Source organism: Corvus kubaryi, unplaced genomic scaffold (assembly GCF_017639235.1).
Source record: "Corvus kubaryi isolate FWS band 111438036 unplaced genomic scaffold, C.kubaryi_AGA036_p1.0 37367, whole genome shotgun sequence".
In the NCBI taxonomy this organism is placed as follows: Eukaryota; Metazoa; Chordata; class Aves; order Passeriformes; family Corvidae; genus Corvus; species Corvus kubaryi.
The window spans coordinates 962,889-978,855 of NW_024581119.1; the positions used below are offsets into that span (position 1 = coordinate 962,889).

Genomic DNA, 15,967 nt, shown 5'->3' on the forward strand with positions numbered 1-15,967 from the left:
ACTTCTTACGCCTTCCCACCGCCAAGGATTCCCTATGGATGGTGACACCAGGACCTTCCCAAGGCCATGGGCACGTGATTCCCAGCGGTGTCAACACCAGCCCCGATACCCCCACACCGCCCACCCTGGTGCCTGCCACTGCTTATTTATTTATTTTGTACATGCAGCATGTTTTTAATATTTCTAATCCAATTATAACCAAATTTATCAACAGAGTCCGCTGGAGTGAAAGGCTGCTGGCTGGGGAGATTTGCTTGTAATTACTTTCATGCTTTTAATTAATTGTAAGCGAGGTCTCCTTCCTCGCTCCCCGCTCCCCCCTCTGCACGCAGCTGTTTCAACGTATAATTCATGAGATGAATCAGAGCAGAAAGGAGACTTGGGAAAGCTGGGATGCTCCTGGAGCCCTCCCAAAGCCCACAGCCTGTCAGGGATGCAGGACAACTCCTGCTCTGGTGGGTTCAGAGTGGCACCAATGCCAGGAGACATGGAGCAGCACTGGGGCTGGCCCTGGCCACCTCAGCACCCAATGATGTGCCCTTCATTAACTACCTCAGTCCCTGCAGCTTGTCCAAAACATCTCACAAACCCCTCATCAGGGCTGGAAGCCCCTGCTAAGAGCTCAGAGGCATCAACCTTACTCTGAAGCATTTCTGAGGCATTTTGGAGAGGCAAAAACTGATGTGCAGATACAAAAATGTGGCACAGCATGCCTGAAAACATGTTCCATGAGAAGGGAACCAGTCCCATCACGGCCTACCTCGGATGGAGCTGCCCCCATTGTCCCCAGGGATCCAGGCCAGCGTGATAGACGATGCCGAGGTCTTGGAGACAGTCAGGCGGGGCTGGTCCGGGGGCACTAGGGAGGAGGGAAAGCCCATGAGCACCTCACACATGCAGAGCGCCCCAAACTGTGCCACCCAAAAGTGCCAACGAGACCTTGCAGCCATCCGTGGGCCAGCATGAGCCCCTGGTGCAGGACAGAGCCCGGGCAGCAGGGATGGACACGGAGGTGGGAGCCCTCACCTTGCACCAGCAGGTTGATGATGATGGTGTCGAAGCCCCAGGTGTTGGTGGCAGTGCAGGTGTAGTAGCCGGAGTCCTCGGCTTTCACCGAGCGCAGCACCAGCGTCCCGTTGGCCTGGATCAGGCGGTGGCCATCCACTGTCACTGGGATGGCAGAGTCCTCGCTGCCGGGAGGAGAAGGGGCACATCAGCCGTGTGTGACACAGCCAGGGTGGTGCAGCGGGCACCAGCCCCCGGCACGGCTGGCAGCCCCCTCCATACCTGTCCTTGGTCCACTTGATGGCAGGGACCGGCTCCCCAACGGAGTTGCACGGCAGCCTCACGTCCTTCATCCACGGCGTGGTGACGGTGCCTCCGAAGGAGATGATCTTGGCAGGGGCTTGGGGGCAAGGAGGAGGTCAGCCTGGAGGGCAAGCCCCGTGCGCAGCCCCCCGAGGTGTAAGGAGGCCTGGGACCCCCGTGCTGCCCCTTCCTCTGCCCTGGGGTCACCCAGCCATCGCTTCCCGCGGGCCGTGGGGCAGGGCACAGCAGCGGAGGTGTCCCCCAGGCTGGCAGCCCCCCGTACCTTTGCCCGCAGGCTCGATGGTGACCTTCTCGCTGATGTTGCCGCGGCCGGCGGAGGTGACGGCGGCCACCCAGAGCAGGTACTGCTGGCCCCGGTTCAGGTGGGCGATGCGGTAGAAGAGCTGGTCCGGGCTGGTCTCGTACTCGCTGGGGGCCTGCGGGGAGGCACGCGGGAGAAGGTGAAGCCTCTGTGACACCCTCACCCCATCACCCTCAGACCCCCGACCCCACTGCGGTGCTTTGGGTTTATCCCGAGCAGCAGCGGCTCAGCTCTCCTCGCATCCATCCCTCAATGCCGGTGAGAGCCGGCTGGTGTCGTGATTCTCCAGGGAGCCGGGCTGGAGCCCAGGAACAGATGGCTGCGCCGGCAAGGCTTGTTCCTGGGAAAGGACGCTTCCCTGACACCCGGCAAGCTGCAGCGGGGCCAGCCTGGAGGCAACCCCAGCCGGGCTGGCCCAAACCCTCTGCGGACACAGCGAGAGGCCAAGGGGTCCCCAAAACCCGCGTGGGGTCACTCCTGCACTGCCCACAGCGACGGCCCCAACCCTGCGGTGGCCCTGCGGACAGGGCTGGCTGTGTGCAAGCGCCGGGCCAGTCCCCATCGCATCGGGAACAAAGTCCCCCTGCCCCAAAGCACAGCACGAGGGGAAGGACTGCCTGGCACAGCACCCGGCTGTGCCACCACGCCAGCACCGGGCAGGGACGGGGCTCCACGACCCCCGTGGCACAGGATGGGTGTATTTAAGCCTGAGCAGGAGGGTACCCGTGTGTTCACCGTCAGCACACACGTGCCCTTGCAGGGACACGGGTGTGAGTGTACCCCAAAGCAGACACACCTATATGAATATTGTATAGTATACATAATTTTTTTTACCCAAATGACAGTTTTGACAAGATGCCAAGAAAACAATATCGGATCCCAGCGGTTTTACCAGTTGCTTTGATGAAAAGATTATGTTGCCCTGGAAACCAGAGGCTCAGATAGTGAAATGAGTTTGAGAAGGAGCTTTTGATAAGCACTAGTCTGCAGACCTCCCATCAACCTCTCCCTTACCAAGGAGGGATGGGGCCAGGTTGGATTTCTATTTCATTTTTGGTCAGCTGCTGGCATGTTTCCCCCTCTGGAGCAAGCGCTGAGCAGGGCACATGCCAGAGGATGGGAACAGAGAGATGATGGGACCATTCCCTGGTGCACTGTGCCCATGGATGCCCTTGGACAATTCTGCAGTGAACCCCAAGAGGTCTTTGCTGCTGCTGCTGCTGCTGCCTAGCATCAGCTCTCCCTCCCGTTCCTGCTTGGCCAGCTCTGCATTCCCTGGCACACTGTGGCAATTCCCAGCCCCGTTCCCATCACGTACCGGCTGCCCCGAGCCGGGGCTGGAGCAGAAGATGGTGTACTTCCGAATTATGCCATTGGGCTTGGCCGGTGGCAGCCAGGACACCACCACGCTGCTGGCAGAGGACGGCACAGCCTTAATCCCAGCTGGAGGACCTGGAACTGAGGAGGGAGAGCGTGGCAGAGCTGCTGCCAGGAGGTCTCCAAGGTCTCTGCCCAGCTGGGAGATGTGACAGCATCCTGCTGTGGGGCTGGCATCCCAACCCCACCCTGGGAAGCAGCTGCAGTGGTGGTGTCACACACAGGCAGGGAGAGGTCTGCCTGCAGGACACCTCTCCACGGGTGGCTCTGCTCCCTATGTGAGCCAGAGGCAGGAGGGTTAATTGCAGCCCAAGCTCTGGTTTAGAAATCGTGATTGGCTTTTAATGGCCATCTCCTTAATCTGTCAGCCGTACCCTGCCCAGCTGCGCCTCCCTCCCAGCATCTGGCGCTTCCCAGGACACAGGCCCAGGGATGCTCTGCTAGCGAGCTAATGGCATTAAAGTAGGGCAGGCGGGGTGTAAATATTTAAATATCCACACTTAAGGAAAAGGAAAAAGAGGGAAAGGGAAATGCCCTGCCCATGGCTGTACACGAGGGGTTTCCCCTGTGCCCCGGCAGCCGCTCCAGCCCTTTGGCACAAGCAGCGCCACTTACTGTCCTCCTTGGTCTGGATGTAGAGCACGCTGCTGCGGACGCCGTCACCCGCCTGGGTGTAGGCCAGCACCTGCACGCTGTAGTTGGTGAACTTCTCCATGCCCCGCAGCTCCACCCGCTCCCGCGTGGTCGTGATGTTCTGCATCTCGCCCCACTCTGCAGCAGACAGGGCCCATCAGCCCCTGTGCCACCCCCCGCGTCCCCCTGGCACCTGCTCCCCACGAGCACTCACCTCCGTCCATGTAGAGGGACCAGAAGATGACCCGGTACCCCTTGAGCACCCCGTTGAGGGTGCTGCGCGGGGGCTCTGACCAGGAGATCACGGCCACATCCGAGGTGATGGAGATGGCCCGCACGTTCTCAGGGGGCTGGCTGGGAACTGGGGAGGGGATGGATGAGGAGGACAGTCAGCAGAAGGATGGAGGTGCCAGGCTGAAGGAGCCGTGTCCCACACCGCCACCCTGACTGCACCCACATGGACCCCGCTGTGCTGCTGGAACCCCTCAGCCAGTCCTGCCTGGCAGTGCTCTGCCTCCAACATGCAGTTTTCCTTCTCCTGGGCCAGTGAGGTGGGAGTACACCCTGTGCTGGTGGTGACGGGGAGGATGCTTCCCAGTGAGGGGAGAGTGGGAGAGCTGGCTGGATGCGAGGTAATTAGATCCCATTGCCCCGCAAGAGGTAACTCTAATTTTTATGAGCATTTAAATGATAATACATCACCATAACGATCCTCTTTGAAAATGATTATTGTTTCATATTACTTAGGTGCAAAAATATAAGCACCATGTAATTAGGGACAGAGTATAATAAACTAATACAGATAGTCCGTTTGAACGAAATGAAGGTAATATAATTATGGAAAAGACACTATTGCTAAAACAGGGGCCCTTGAATACCCCGGGAGGAGTGCTAATGCAGCCAGGAAACGATCGCGGTTTGACAGGCTAACGAGAGCCTTAATTAAGAATGAAAAACTGCTGAGCAAACGCACTGCAAAACTTTTTCCTCATTGTTTTTAAAATGACCGAGGCCAATCAGCGACCGTGTCCCAGATGGAACCCTGCCTGGCACTTCAACAGTGCCTAAATCCACCTCGCACCCTTTAATTGTGCCACAAACCCAGTGCCGTGGGTGTCCTGGTACCCCCGCGCTCCCAGGGAGCTGGGAGGGCGCACACAGCCACCGCCCCACACCTGCTTGCGACAGGATGGGGATCACCTGAGGGTCCCCCTGGTGGGACCTGGCCCTGGGGACCAGGGTGCCTGGCTTGGTCACCGGGCCACCCTTACCGTCCTCCAGCGTGGTGGCGTTGATCTCGCTGGACGAAGGCCCCGTGCCCGCGCGGTTGAACGCCTGCACCACCACCCCGTACTGCGCAAACTTCTTGAGGTTGTCCAGCGTGTAAACCTCGCTGTCCCCCGTGGCCTTCATCTCCACGATGCTGTACTGCCCGTTGCTGCCTGGGCTGTTCTCCCGGTAGCCAATCTGGTAGCCACGGATCACCCCGTTCTGCAGCTCCTTCTTCGGGGCCTGAGGGACAACGAGGGCAGGACAGAGCGGTGTCACAGGGGTGGGAGGCTCACAGGGCTCTGTGCCCCAACCCACCTCTCCCTAGAGGCTTTTCTCAAAGCTTTCAAGTTTTTTTCCCTCTCCACTTTTCACTGAGTGGCAAAATAGTGATAAAAAAGGTCCAGCAGGTCCTCAGAGCCACCAGAGAGGAAAGTGCTGCCCAGACAGCACCAGTCCCCAACCAGAGCAGGAGAAATCCCAAGTCTGGCAGCCTGAGGGGCCAGATTGAGATCAATCTTAACAATATTTCTCTGAAGCATTAAGAAATCAATAGGGTTGATTGCAAATTTATGTTACAATGCCAGGGCGATCCATCTTGCTGAAATACTCCTAAAACGAAGTGACTTATCTTTCAAGTGAATCTTACTTTTCATTAATCTGTTTTTCAGTGCTTAAGGGGAGGGGGGAGAAGCTGGAACCCTAAATTTATTGACTTAGCAGTTCATTCCCAAGTCCTAACTTTATAATCAATTTTATTTTTCATTAGGCAGCTTTGGAAAAATAAATCCGATTCTAAGTTTTATTGATCTCTGCTCGAACGCTTCACAACCCAGCACCTCAGTTTTTACATATTTATCCTCTCTGCCCCATGGTCCCCCACGGACACCCTATGACATAATGAGCTTGTTGTAAAACATGACTGATAAGAGCCCTGTGCAATAAGGTGAGCTGCGTGCCCAGCCTCCACTTTTCCTTTTTCCTGGGGAATTCTTCCTGATTCTTGTAACATCGATGACATGCTGGTTCTCAGGACAAGCTGGGACAGCATTTGGCCAAGTCCCCATGGCCAGGGAAAGCCCACACACCATCCTGGCCTCACTCACCTTCCAGGTGACCTGGATGCTCTGGGACGTGATCGGCTGCAAGGTGACATCCATCGGAGGGCCATCGGGAGCTGCGGAGAGACCAGCACAAAAAAGCACATTGAGAAGGTTCAGGAGCTCCTCAGCAGGAAAACCCCTGGCTTTAGGAGAGCTGTACCTCTGCCAGCTTCCCCACAGGCTGCAGCCCCCATGTTTCCCCTGCCCGCCATCCCCAGGAGCCCAGAGCGGCACCTGCTTCCTCAGTGCTGATGGTGAGCTCCTTGCTGGGCTCGCTGCGGCCGATCTTGTTGAAGGAGTACATGCGGATGCTGTACACGGAGGCGGGGTGCAGGTCCACGATGTTCGCCTGGTTGATGGTCGGGGAGATGTTCCGTGTAGACTGCTTGAAATCCCAGGAATCTGGAAGAGCAGCGGAGTGAGGCAGGAGGGTCAGCACCTGAATCCTGTCCCGGGGTCTGCAGTGTCGAGGGGGCCGTGCTCAGGCAGGTGAGGTCCCCAAGCACCTGCAGCTTTTCTGCCCCTGGAGAGGTGCTGCTTCCCTCTCTCGCTGTTGTGCATCGGGGTTCAACTTTCTGCAAATATTGTCTCTTTTAATATTCCCTTTCAAATGCTCCCATCCAACAGAAATTACCATATTTCATTAATGCCGCTCTTTCCTTTCTTCATCAAAGGAACCGGGATGCAGAATATTGCCTTGGAGGCACTGGTGGGGCAGTCCCACACCTGCCTGTGCAGGCCAGCCCCCAGCCCCACTGTGGCATGGGGAGGGGACATCACTGTCACCCACCTGACTTGTTCTTGTACTCGATGTCAAACCCGGTGATGATGCTGTTGCCGTCAAACCGCTGCGTCCATCGCAAATTCATACTCCGGGCTTTCACCTCACGGATCTCCAGCTCCGGTGGGTCAGGGGGCTCTTGGGGACACGCAGGCAGATTAGGGACACAGGCAGGGAAGCCCCACGGGAGCAGGGGGACCCTCTCAGCAAGGCTGTGCACCACAGGGCTCACGCACGGGGGATGGAGTACCTTGCACAGTGAGCTGGATTAAGCCTCTGTCCTCGCCGTAGGAGTTGATGGCGTGACAGGAGAAGAAGACGGAGTCCCCGCGGTCGGCTGGTTTCAGCTGCCAATGTTCAGGGAGAGGAGCCAATTCAGACTGAGTTCCCCCAGCACTGTCCCCTGCCTTCCCCTGCCATCACTTCCTGCTGCCACCACAGTGCCACTCCCTGGAGCTGCAATCCCTCCCACGGCATTCCTAACACCCCCCACCCCCCGCCCCGCTGCTGGGCTCGGCTTTGCCACTCAGGGAGGCCAGCACAGTGCCAGGCTTTGTGACACCCACTGGGGACCACCCACACCCTCCCCGCACCCCCCTTCTTCCCTCCAACACCCAGCGAGACCCCCGGCAGCCCAGGCAGGTGCAGAACCCCCAGCCCTCACCTTGAGCGTGGAGATGACCTCGTCGCCGTTGTCCTTGGTGGTGATGGCGTAGCGCATGTTGCGGTCGGGGTCGATGACGGTGTCCCCCTTCTCCCAGCGGATGATGATGGGCCGCTCGCCCCGCGCCGTGCAGTTCAGCTCCTTGGTCTGGCCCTTGATGGCGATAGTGGTGTTGGGGTGGGAGGTGATCATGGCTGGGACTGCGGGGAGGCCAAGTGTCACCTGTGTGCCCGGGGGACGGGCGGGTGCCACCTGTGGCTGCCCGGCCCCGCAGAGCCCACGGACCCACCGAGGACACGGCGCATGCGGCTCTCACCGAGAGGCCCCGCAGCCCGAAGCGGAACCGTCTCGCTGCATTATACAGCTCAGGATCATAAAATAATGAAGCAGATAAATTTTATAATGCATAGCATTACACCGGGGTAGACAATAAAACGTGAAAGACAAATAACCAAGTGCACACTATAATGAAGAGAAAGCCTCCAGTCTGAGACGTGCGGGTATGAATTATTGACTAAGGTTTTACACTCCCGAGGATGAGAGGAAGAATGTTTTCCATCACGGATTTGCATAATTCACTCATATAAACCTGGGCAGAATACAGAGTGTGATTTCCCATCAGCAAGGCCGCCTTTGCATTGCAGATGCCAGAGATGACTTTTTTTTCATAGCCACCCCAATATGCAAACAGGGCCAGTGGGGACACCCTGTGCCATGGTCACCACCCGGCTGGGGTGCAGAACCCAGAGGTGCTCGAGCAGCGGGTGCAGCACAGATGGGGATGGCTGATCTGTGCTGTGAGGATGCTGTACTGATCCCTGGCCTGGCTCTTCCCTGTTCCAAGAGCCAAGCCCTTTGTGCCAGCCCAGTGCCATGCAGTGGGCTGGCTGTGGCAGGCACCACACAGGAGGAATGGGCTAGGGGACCGAGGGCAGGCTGGGTAAGCAGAAAAAAATGTAATGCATAAACAAACAGCAGTGCTGAGTCCTGCAGTAATGTATGATAATGACAATCCGCAAAGGCAACACACACTGTTCTAATGGGACACAGGAGGCTCTAATGAGCTACGACTCCTCGGCTTTCTGTGGCAATGTAATTCAATTAACAGCCAAGAAAACCTTTCCTCCGAAGTTGCCGGAGTTTGTGGGGTGCAGGACAGTGCAGTGCCCAGCCTGGTGCCCAGCCTGGTGCCCAGTGTGACAATCCTGCCCCAAGGGGAGCACGGCCCCCCCTGAGCTGGCAGGGGCTGGCAAAGAGCAGGGATGTTGTGGCCTGGGGCACCAAGGGTTACAAGACACAGCCCAAGACTTCTCCTAACTCTGCCCTGTCCCCTCCCCAGCTGCCTGCCCGTGCTCAGACACCTCTGCCTGCCTGCAGCACCAGGTCAGGGATACACTGGCACAGAGGGAGGCCTGGGAAGGACTGTCCCAGCATCCCATCAGCGTGAGGACAGAGCACAGTGACACTGGGGGCTCTTGCCCCTGCCCCAAAGCGGGGCTGACTGCACAGCACAGCACAGCACAAGAGCACACACAGCCGGATCAGGGCTCAGCACCCAGTCCTGGCACTTTGGGCAGCCCTTGCCAGGCTCCTGCCCACTGTGCCCATCTCCTGCCATGGAAAACCATGGAGGGACCACGCTGCTATTTGGCAAACAGGGGCACTGGGGATGTGGTCCCTGCACTCAGCCCTCATTCAGCCCAGCCTGGAGGACAGTGCAGCAGCAGAGGGTGTGTGGCTGTGGGGCCGGAGGGGCAGGACAGCCCCTCAGGGCTGCAGCAGCCTTGGCTACACCAGCCCCTTCCCAGTGAGCAGAGGTCCCACGAGAGGAGCTCCGTTTCAGGCTCTGCTTCGCTGAAATGCACTTATTGATGTTTGATTAAAAGCAGCTCCTTGGATGTAAACATATCAACTTCTCTCAATTGCCAGGGTCCCAAGGGAGCTGCACGTAGTCCAGAGCAGGAAAAGAGCACAACAAGCCCCAAGAAAACCCCAAGCAGCTGTGAAGATAGCACAGATTGGGGCACTGGTGCCCAACACCTGCCCTGGAGCAGCTCTGCAGCTTGCAGAGGGATCACATTGCTTGGGACTGGCTGCAGGGACCTCCGAGGGTGGCTGGGGCCTGCTCCTGACCAGCCTGTGACCCCTTCCTGGGTGCAGGGGCATCAGTAGTGTGGCCTCAGCCACAACTCATGCAGCACTACGGGCAGACGGGCTTCCTTCAGAAGAGCTCACCTCCAACGCCTTCTGTGCCCTCCATTCTGTGCCTACCAGGGTCCACCCACCCCCCCAGCCTCTCCCTGTGCCCACGGCCTTGTTAACAAGGCCACAACCAGTGGTTGGTCCCGCTGGCTGGGCAGAGATAAGCCTGGGAACAAAGGAAGCTGACAGCCACCAGCACGCTCCGCTGTCCCACACCCGGCTGGGGCACGAGCTGCTTCGCAGAGCGCTGGTGACAACTGAATGAGAACAGTGACAAGGGTGACAAGGGCTGTGCCTGCCTCCCTCGCCCCCCTCTTTCTTGTTTGGAGCTGGCTCTGTGATGTTAATTTGATTGCACCCGTCTCAGCTTCCTTTCTACACTGATTAGCTGAGTTTCACCTGAAGCATGAGATTAATTCAAATTGCATGGAAGCAATCAGTTATGCTCGTGCCGTGTGGCAGCGAACTTCCAAACAGGGCTGTGCCACGACCACAGACAGAGACCCCTCTCCCTGCCCCCTGGCTGGACCCCTGGCATTGAGGTGCTGGCACGGAGCAGGCAGAGGAGCCCCCTCCCCAGTGCCCAGGGCACTGCCGCTCCCCAGCAGGACCCCCGAGGACGTGACCGTCCCCACCCCACGCGCTCTCGACACCCGGACAGGTGTGCAGCCATGTGCTAAATGCATTTATCACGCGCTGCTGGGCCCCTCACCTGCGCCCAGCCCAGCCCGCTGTCCCCTCGGGCACACGCTCGGGTACTCCAGCACTCCCCACCTTCCACTCTGCGCTACGCCCGGCTGGGTGCTGGAGAGCTCCTTCCCAGAGCAGGGAAGGACAGGCTGCCATGGTGTGGGAGCCCAGGGGACATGGCACCCAGGGACAGAAAGGCCTTCGCTCCATAGGTGACATTCCCCAAGCAAATCTGGTGGCTCTCCTCACCCACCCACTGACCAAAGCAGCATCCAGCTCCTCCTGGCTCTGCCAAGTCCATGGAATGCGGCCAGGACAGCACACACTGTCCAGTGTGTTACCTGGCTGTCCCACCTCTCCCCAGGGCCCCTTGCTGCTATCAGGGCAGGGGATGTGTGACACCAGCTGGCTGTGGCACTCCCCTCTCCCCTGCTGACGGCCAGCACGCTTTGTTTGGGCTCTGATTAACTCTCATTTAACTCGGTTCGCTGTGGCCTGACTTTCAGGGAAAGCCAGTGCTGATCTCCCTTTAATTGGGCTGACATTTCACTAAACAAACAAAAACCCCAAAATGAAACAAAACAAAGAGCCCATCTAATGCTTAATTGGCTGTGGCGCTTCGTCTACCTATTCATCCAAACCTTTTCAAAGGCAGCGAGGGCTCCGGGAGATGCAAAAGCACTCGCATAATAAGGTTATGTGCTATTCAAGTCAGCAAGCAACCTGTCCTGGGATGCAATTACAGGAGATAGCAGGGACACGGCACCAGTTCGGGCTCCCAGACTTCGCACACTCGCTCGGGATTAATCACCTTGACTTTGTACCTGCACCTTATTGAAGTGCCTTGTTTGAAGTCGCTGGGTTTGATTCATCAGTCTGATGGATAAATTAAACAGCTGACAGGGAGGGGAATGGGAACCTGCAAAGGCAGAGGCTCGGTGGGGAGGGGAGAAGCCCCCGAGAGAAACAGCTGCTGGTGTCAGGAGAGAAAGCACCGGGCTGGAGAGGGGAGGTCGGGGCAGGTGGCTGCACATTCCATCTGCCCACAGCATCCCAGGGGGACAACCAGGGGGGTGGTGGCTCCCACGGCTTCACCTGCAGCGTCCATCCCCTCTGGCACAGCGTGCTCGCTGCCTCATGCCCAGCATGATCAGGGCAAAGTTTAGTCCTTCTGGGCCCAGTCCCAACCCCAGCCCCTTCTGGAGACACCAGGAGTGAGGGTGATGGGGCTGGACCCCCTCCACCACCTCCTTTTGGAGGTTTGAATGCTCCTGGCAGCAACGAGCCCAATAAATAACACGAAGCTGGCAATTATACATTCTGCTGATAGCAACGGGAGAGCAATCCAATAACACACACAGTTCAAACACGGTGTCTAACAACACTTCCCAGCCCATCCCTGTCAAAGCAGCCCAGCTATTTCCTTTCCTCCTGGATGATGTAGATTGATTGCTTGGTTTTATTAAAGACAAAGTGTGTTTAATAGCAAAAGGGAAGCGGGTCCCTGGAGGGGAGGAATCAATGCCCTCCCATGCCCTGCATCGATCGTGGGGATGCGCGGAGCCGAGGCCGGAGCGCGGCTGGTGCGGTTGGAACCCTCAGAACAGAGGAGGACGCTGCACCGGACCAGGCTCTGCTGGTGACCCCACATCCCACAGCCGCCCTCACCGTGCCCACCTCTGCTGCCCTGGTCACTGCCGTGGCAGGAGCAGGTCCCTGTCCCCGTGACGATGCCCCGCGGCGCAGCCCCAGGTACTTACTCTTGACGGTGAGGAACATGGACTTGCTGATGTCTGTGCCCACGCCGTTGCTGGCCTGGCAGAGGTAGTAGCCGATGTCCTCCTCCAGGACGTGGCGGATGAGCAGGGAGCTGTTGGGCAGGATCTGGATGCGGCCCGTCAGGGGGATGGGGTGGTACTGCTGGGGGTTGCCACTTCCTAGGAGGGGACACAGAGACACAGAATTCAGCTGAGGCAGAGGAGTGCTCACGAGGCTTGGAGCTGGGGTGGCTGTGCCCAAGGGACTGTCCCCAGCCCCTGGTGACACCCCCACACACTGCCATGACCCATCCCTACCTTTAGCGTGCTTCCACATGACTTTCGGAGGGGGGTACCCGTCAACGGAGCAGTTCAGCACCCCGGCTTTTCCGTAAATGCCGTCTTGGTTGTTGGGTTGGACCACAAAACGAGGAGGCACTGAGGAGTTTGGGAGAAAGGATGGTCACCGTAGGAAAATCCCCATCAGATCCCTACAACTCCCCAGTGCCTGTGGGCACAGGGTGCCATATCTCCTCACCCTCCCAAATTCCCTTTGCTCCCCAGTGTCCTGCCCCTCCCTCGCTGCCCACCCTCCCTCTCCCACCGGACCGGGTGGGATGCAGGCGGCCGGGTCACCCCCCGGCTCACCCCGCACGATGAGCTGCCGCTCCCGGCTGACGGTGGCAGCGTCGTTGCTGGCGATGCAGGTGTAGTTCCCGTTGTGCTTGAGGGAGACACTGGAGATCTGCAGGGAGCTCATGAACTCCTTGCTCTCGATGGTGACCCCAGAGCCGGAGAGGATGACGTGCCCGTCCTTCCTCCAGGTGATGTGGATGGGCATGTCCCCGGAGGAGACCACGCAGGGGATGTAGAGGAGCTGTCCGATGGAGGCAGGTGGGAACTCGAAGGGCTGGATCAGCGGAGGGACTGTCGAGGAGAGAGGCAGAGAATGCTGGAGAGCCCATCCCAGGAAAGCCTTCCTGCAGTGGGGCTTGGGGAAGGTGCTGTCCCAGGAGGAGAAGCAGCCCAGAAAGTAAGAGAGGCTTTTGAGTCCACCAGGAACAAGGCCAGGAGACAGCAGGAGGTGCCATCAAGCAGAGAACAGCAGGAAAACTTCTCCCACCTGGCAGGGCCACCCTGCTGAGAGCAGGACGGAGAAACGCTGACCCTGCACTGGGGAAAGCCCCGGCCACCCCCAGCACGTGCCACCCGAAATTCCACCTCAGCATTTATCCACTCCCAGAAAAGCCATTATTAGATGGATGCTTTTCTTAAAGGCGCTGGATTCAGAACCAGCCATTATCTTTCTGATAACTTAATTAGGCAACCGCAGCATCTCTGGCAATGTGGGAGGGGGAAGAAAGCAGAGAGAGGGAGACAATTAGCTTAACAAGGCTCAGCACCTGGTAGATGAGATCCTCGTTCTGCAGTCTCCATAATTAAATTAGCAGGCTGCCAATTGTCCCTTCGGCAGTGGGGAGCTGCCCTCTCATGCAGGCACGGGGGCAGCTCCCTGTACCCCCACGCACTTCCCTGGGCTCCCACCTCCGCCCTGTGCCCATCCCATCCCTCAGGTCTTGGCACTGCTCCCTGGTCCAGCGCACAGGCAAGCAGGGGCTGTCACTGTCCCCCAGGTGGGAGCCACTGCCACCAGGCAGGCAGGGTACAGGCAGGGCTGGCCTGTCCCTCTGGCGGCTACAGCAACGTGGCTCGAGCTGCCAGAGCCATGGAGCCGGTGCTGCCTGTTTTCCATAATTAATGAATAATTAATTGGGAATGCACTGCAGTCTATTGCAGAGCAGGGATGGGCTTGTGGATCCGCACCTCTCCAAACACGCCCCTCCGGCCGACAGACGAGCTCTCCCTGCTCCAGCTTCCCACAAACGGAGCTCACAACTCCCCTTTCCTTCCCAGATCGCTTCTGCTGCGATTCTCCTTTCTCTGGAGCTTCCAGGCTCTCGCTTGGCTGCAGCCCAGAGCACCTTGCCCACGGTGCCATCGCAGAGCCCATCCCAGCAGCTCCAGTCCAGAGAGCACCCCAGAGAACAACCTCTGCCTTCCCGTGGGGTAAAGCATCACCCCACAGTGCCCGGGCACCGTGTCAGCCTTGTGCTTCCCGAAACGCTGCAGCCACCCGAGCAGGAGCCCCAGGATGGCACCAACCCACATGGGATTAATTAAAACCTTCAAAGATGTCTGCTGAAATAAGGAGCTGTCAGGGCACCTTGGAGGAGGCTGGATTTTGGATTGTGCTGCTGGGGAAGCACAAGGAGGAGGCCCCAGCAGCACCCCCGAGCAGCAAAGCCCTACAGAGCAGGGAAGTTTGAAACTGGGATCCTGGGGTCCCCTGGCTAAGCAGCAGCAGCTACACCTGGGCAGGAGTTTCCCTCAGCACAAGATGGGGGTGGTGCCTCATGAACAGGGCTGGGGGCTGCCTGCACATCCCTGTTCCTGGGGGGCAGTGCCAGAGGGAATTGTAAAGGTTTTACTGCTGCGTGATCGGAAGGACCTGCATAACTCACTGGTGGCATTTCATGTGGTCACCAGGCACTTGGGGCCATAAAAGCTTTATGGTGCTCCACGGCACCCCGCGCTCCCTGTGCTACACAGTTATGTTTATTCACTCTCTGACTCTCTTCTAGGGCCTTTGCTATTCTTTTTCACAGGTCTTTTATCCACGGGTTGGAGGAAATGAGGAATTCAGCCAGTGGGGCTGGGTGTAAATATCCAGCAGAGGAATGAAGATGTTTGGCCTGTGCTGCGCCATGCTCCTGCCTGCTTGCCTTCCTCAGCCCATCACTGGCCACTAATCAAGGCAGTAAATCCAAATTGGGAAGGGTTCAGTAGTGGTGGCTTCCCAGGATACACAGATCCTCAGCTGAACTTCAGCATCCTGCACCCCTCCGGCAAATCCCGTTTAACTGTTCACAAACATCCCGAGATGGTCTCCCCACATCAGCCCTGCCTGTCTCACTTGTCCCAAGACAAGACCGGCATCTCTGGCCTCTTTCCAAGCCCTGGGGCTCCACATGGACAGGGATTTATGTGAGGTGAGGAAAGCAGAGCTGGCCAAGCCCTGCAGACCCCAGGGGCAAGAAGACCTCCCTGCACTGCCCTTAAGACAGGTTATCCAGAGCCTCCTCTCCCCTTTGGAAGCCTTGGAGAAGAGCATTAGCTAATCAAGTGGTAGCAACTCTAATCAGCTTCATGCGCTCTCTCACTAACCTGATTCCTAATAAGAAAATGGTGGCGGGGAGGGGAGAGGAGGGGAGAGGAGGGAGGGGGATCAGAGTAAATCCAGTGCACGAATTCCCCGCTGGGTGAGAGGCAGGACGGCAATTGGCCGGCTCCGTCCCCAGTGCCGCCGTGTTTGTCTGAATGATTTACTGCAAACACCGAGCTGGCGACGGGCGGAGGTGACCCCACAACTCCTGAGGACGGGAGATCCGGGAGCACTGCGCGCTCCCAGCACAATCTCAGCCAGTCACTGGGAGGGAATGCATCCGGCTCAATTCATTAGGACTGATAGCTCCCTCAATGGGGCTGAATAATTGATGGCCTGGAGAAGCTTTTAAGATGTTCTGTGCGCTCAGAAGACCGAGAGTGTTATTTTTTTAAAAGCTAGCACACAGAGAAAAACATTGGTGAAGGTGATCCAAGCAAAGGTTAGATGTTTTAATACGTTATGTTTACACCATAAATCCTTGCTCCATCACTTGTAAGGGGAAATGGATATGGCGTGGCTCAGGGCAGCTGCCGGCGGCAGGCAGGACCAGGTAGCCAAGCCAGCTCCCGAGGGCTGAGCTGAGTTCCCATGACTGGTGACTACAGAGCACAGCCACCACCTGGCCATGCAGTTCC

General features: G+C 57.9%; 1 protein-coding gene across 3 annotated transcripts in view; it reads right to left on the bottom strand.

Moving 5' to 3' along the window:
* The window catches only part of DSCAML1 (DS cell adhesion molecule like 1), a 94,772-nt gene that overhangs the window by 7,492 nt on the left and 71,313 nt on the right, over window positions 1–15,967 (bottom strand). For all 3 annotated transcript variants that reach the window (XM_042033972.1, XM_042033971.1, XM_042033973.1), the window contains 16 exons: window positions 12,755–13,033; window positions 12,425–12,544; window positions 12,110–12,286; window positions 7,458–7,657; window positions 7,044–7,140; window positions 6,803–6,931; window positions 6,247–6,414; window positions 6,016–6,086; window positions 4,912–5,152; window positions 3,855–4,001; window positions 3,623–3,778; window positions 2,949–3,088; window positions 1,592–1,745; window positions 1,288–1,405; window positions 1,027–1,190; window positions 761–859 (listed from right to left, as the gene is read on the bottom strand). In XM_042033972.1, coding sequence (XP_041889906.1) covers window positions 761–859; window positions 1,027–1,190; window positions 1,288–1,405; window positions 1,592–1,745; window positions 2,949–3,088; window positions 3,623–3,778; window positions 3,855–4,001; window positions 4,912–5,152; window positions 6,016–6,086; window positions 6,247–6,414; window positions 6,803–6,931; window positions 7,044–7,140; window positions 7,458–7,657; window positions 12,110–12,286; window positions 12,425–12,544; window positions 12,755–13,033 — 2,460 coding nt within the window. The remainder of the gene's footprint in view (window positions 1–760; window positions 860–1,026; window positions 1,191–1,287; window positions 1,406–1,591; window positions 1,746–2,948; window positions 3,089–3,622; window positions 3,779–3,854; window positions 4,002–4,911; window positions 5,153–6,015; window positions 6,087–6,246; window positions 6,415–6,802; window positions 6,932–7,043; window positions 7,141–7,457; window positions 7,658–12,109; window positions 12,287–12,424; window positions 12,545–12,754; window positions 13,034–15,967) is intronic.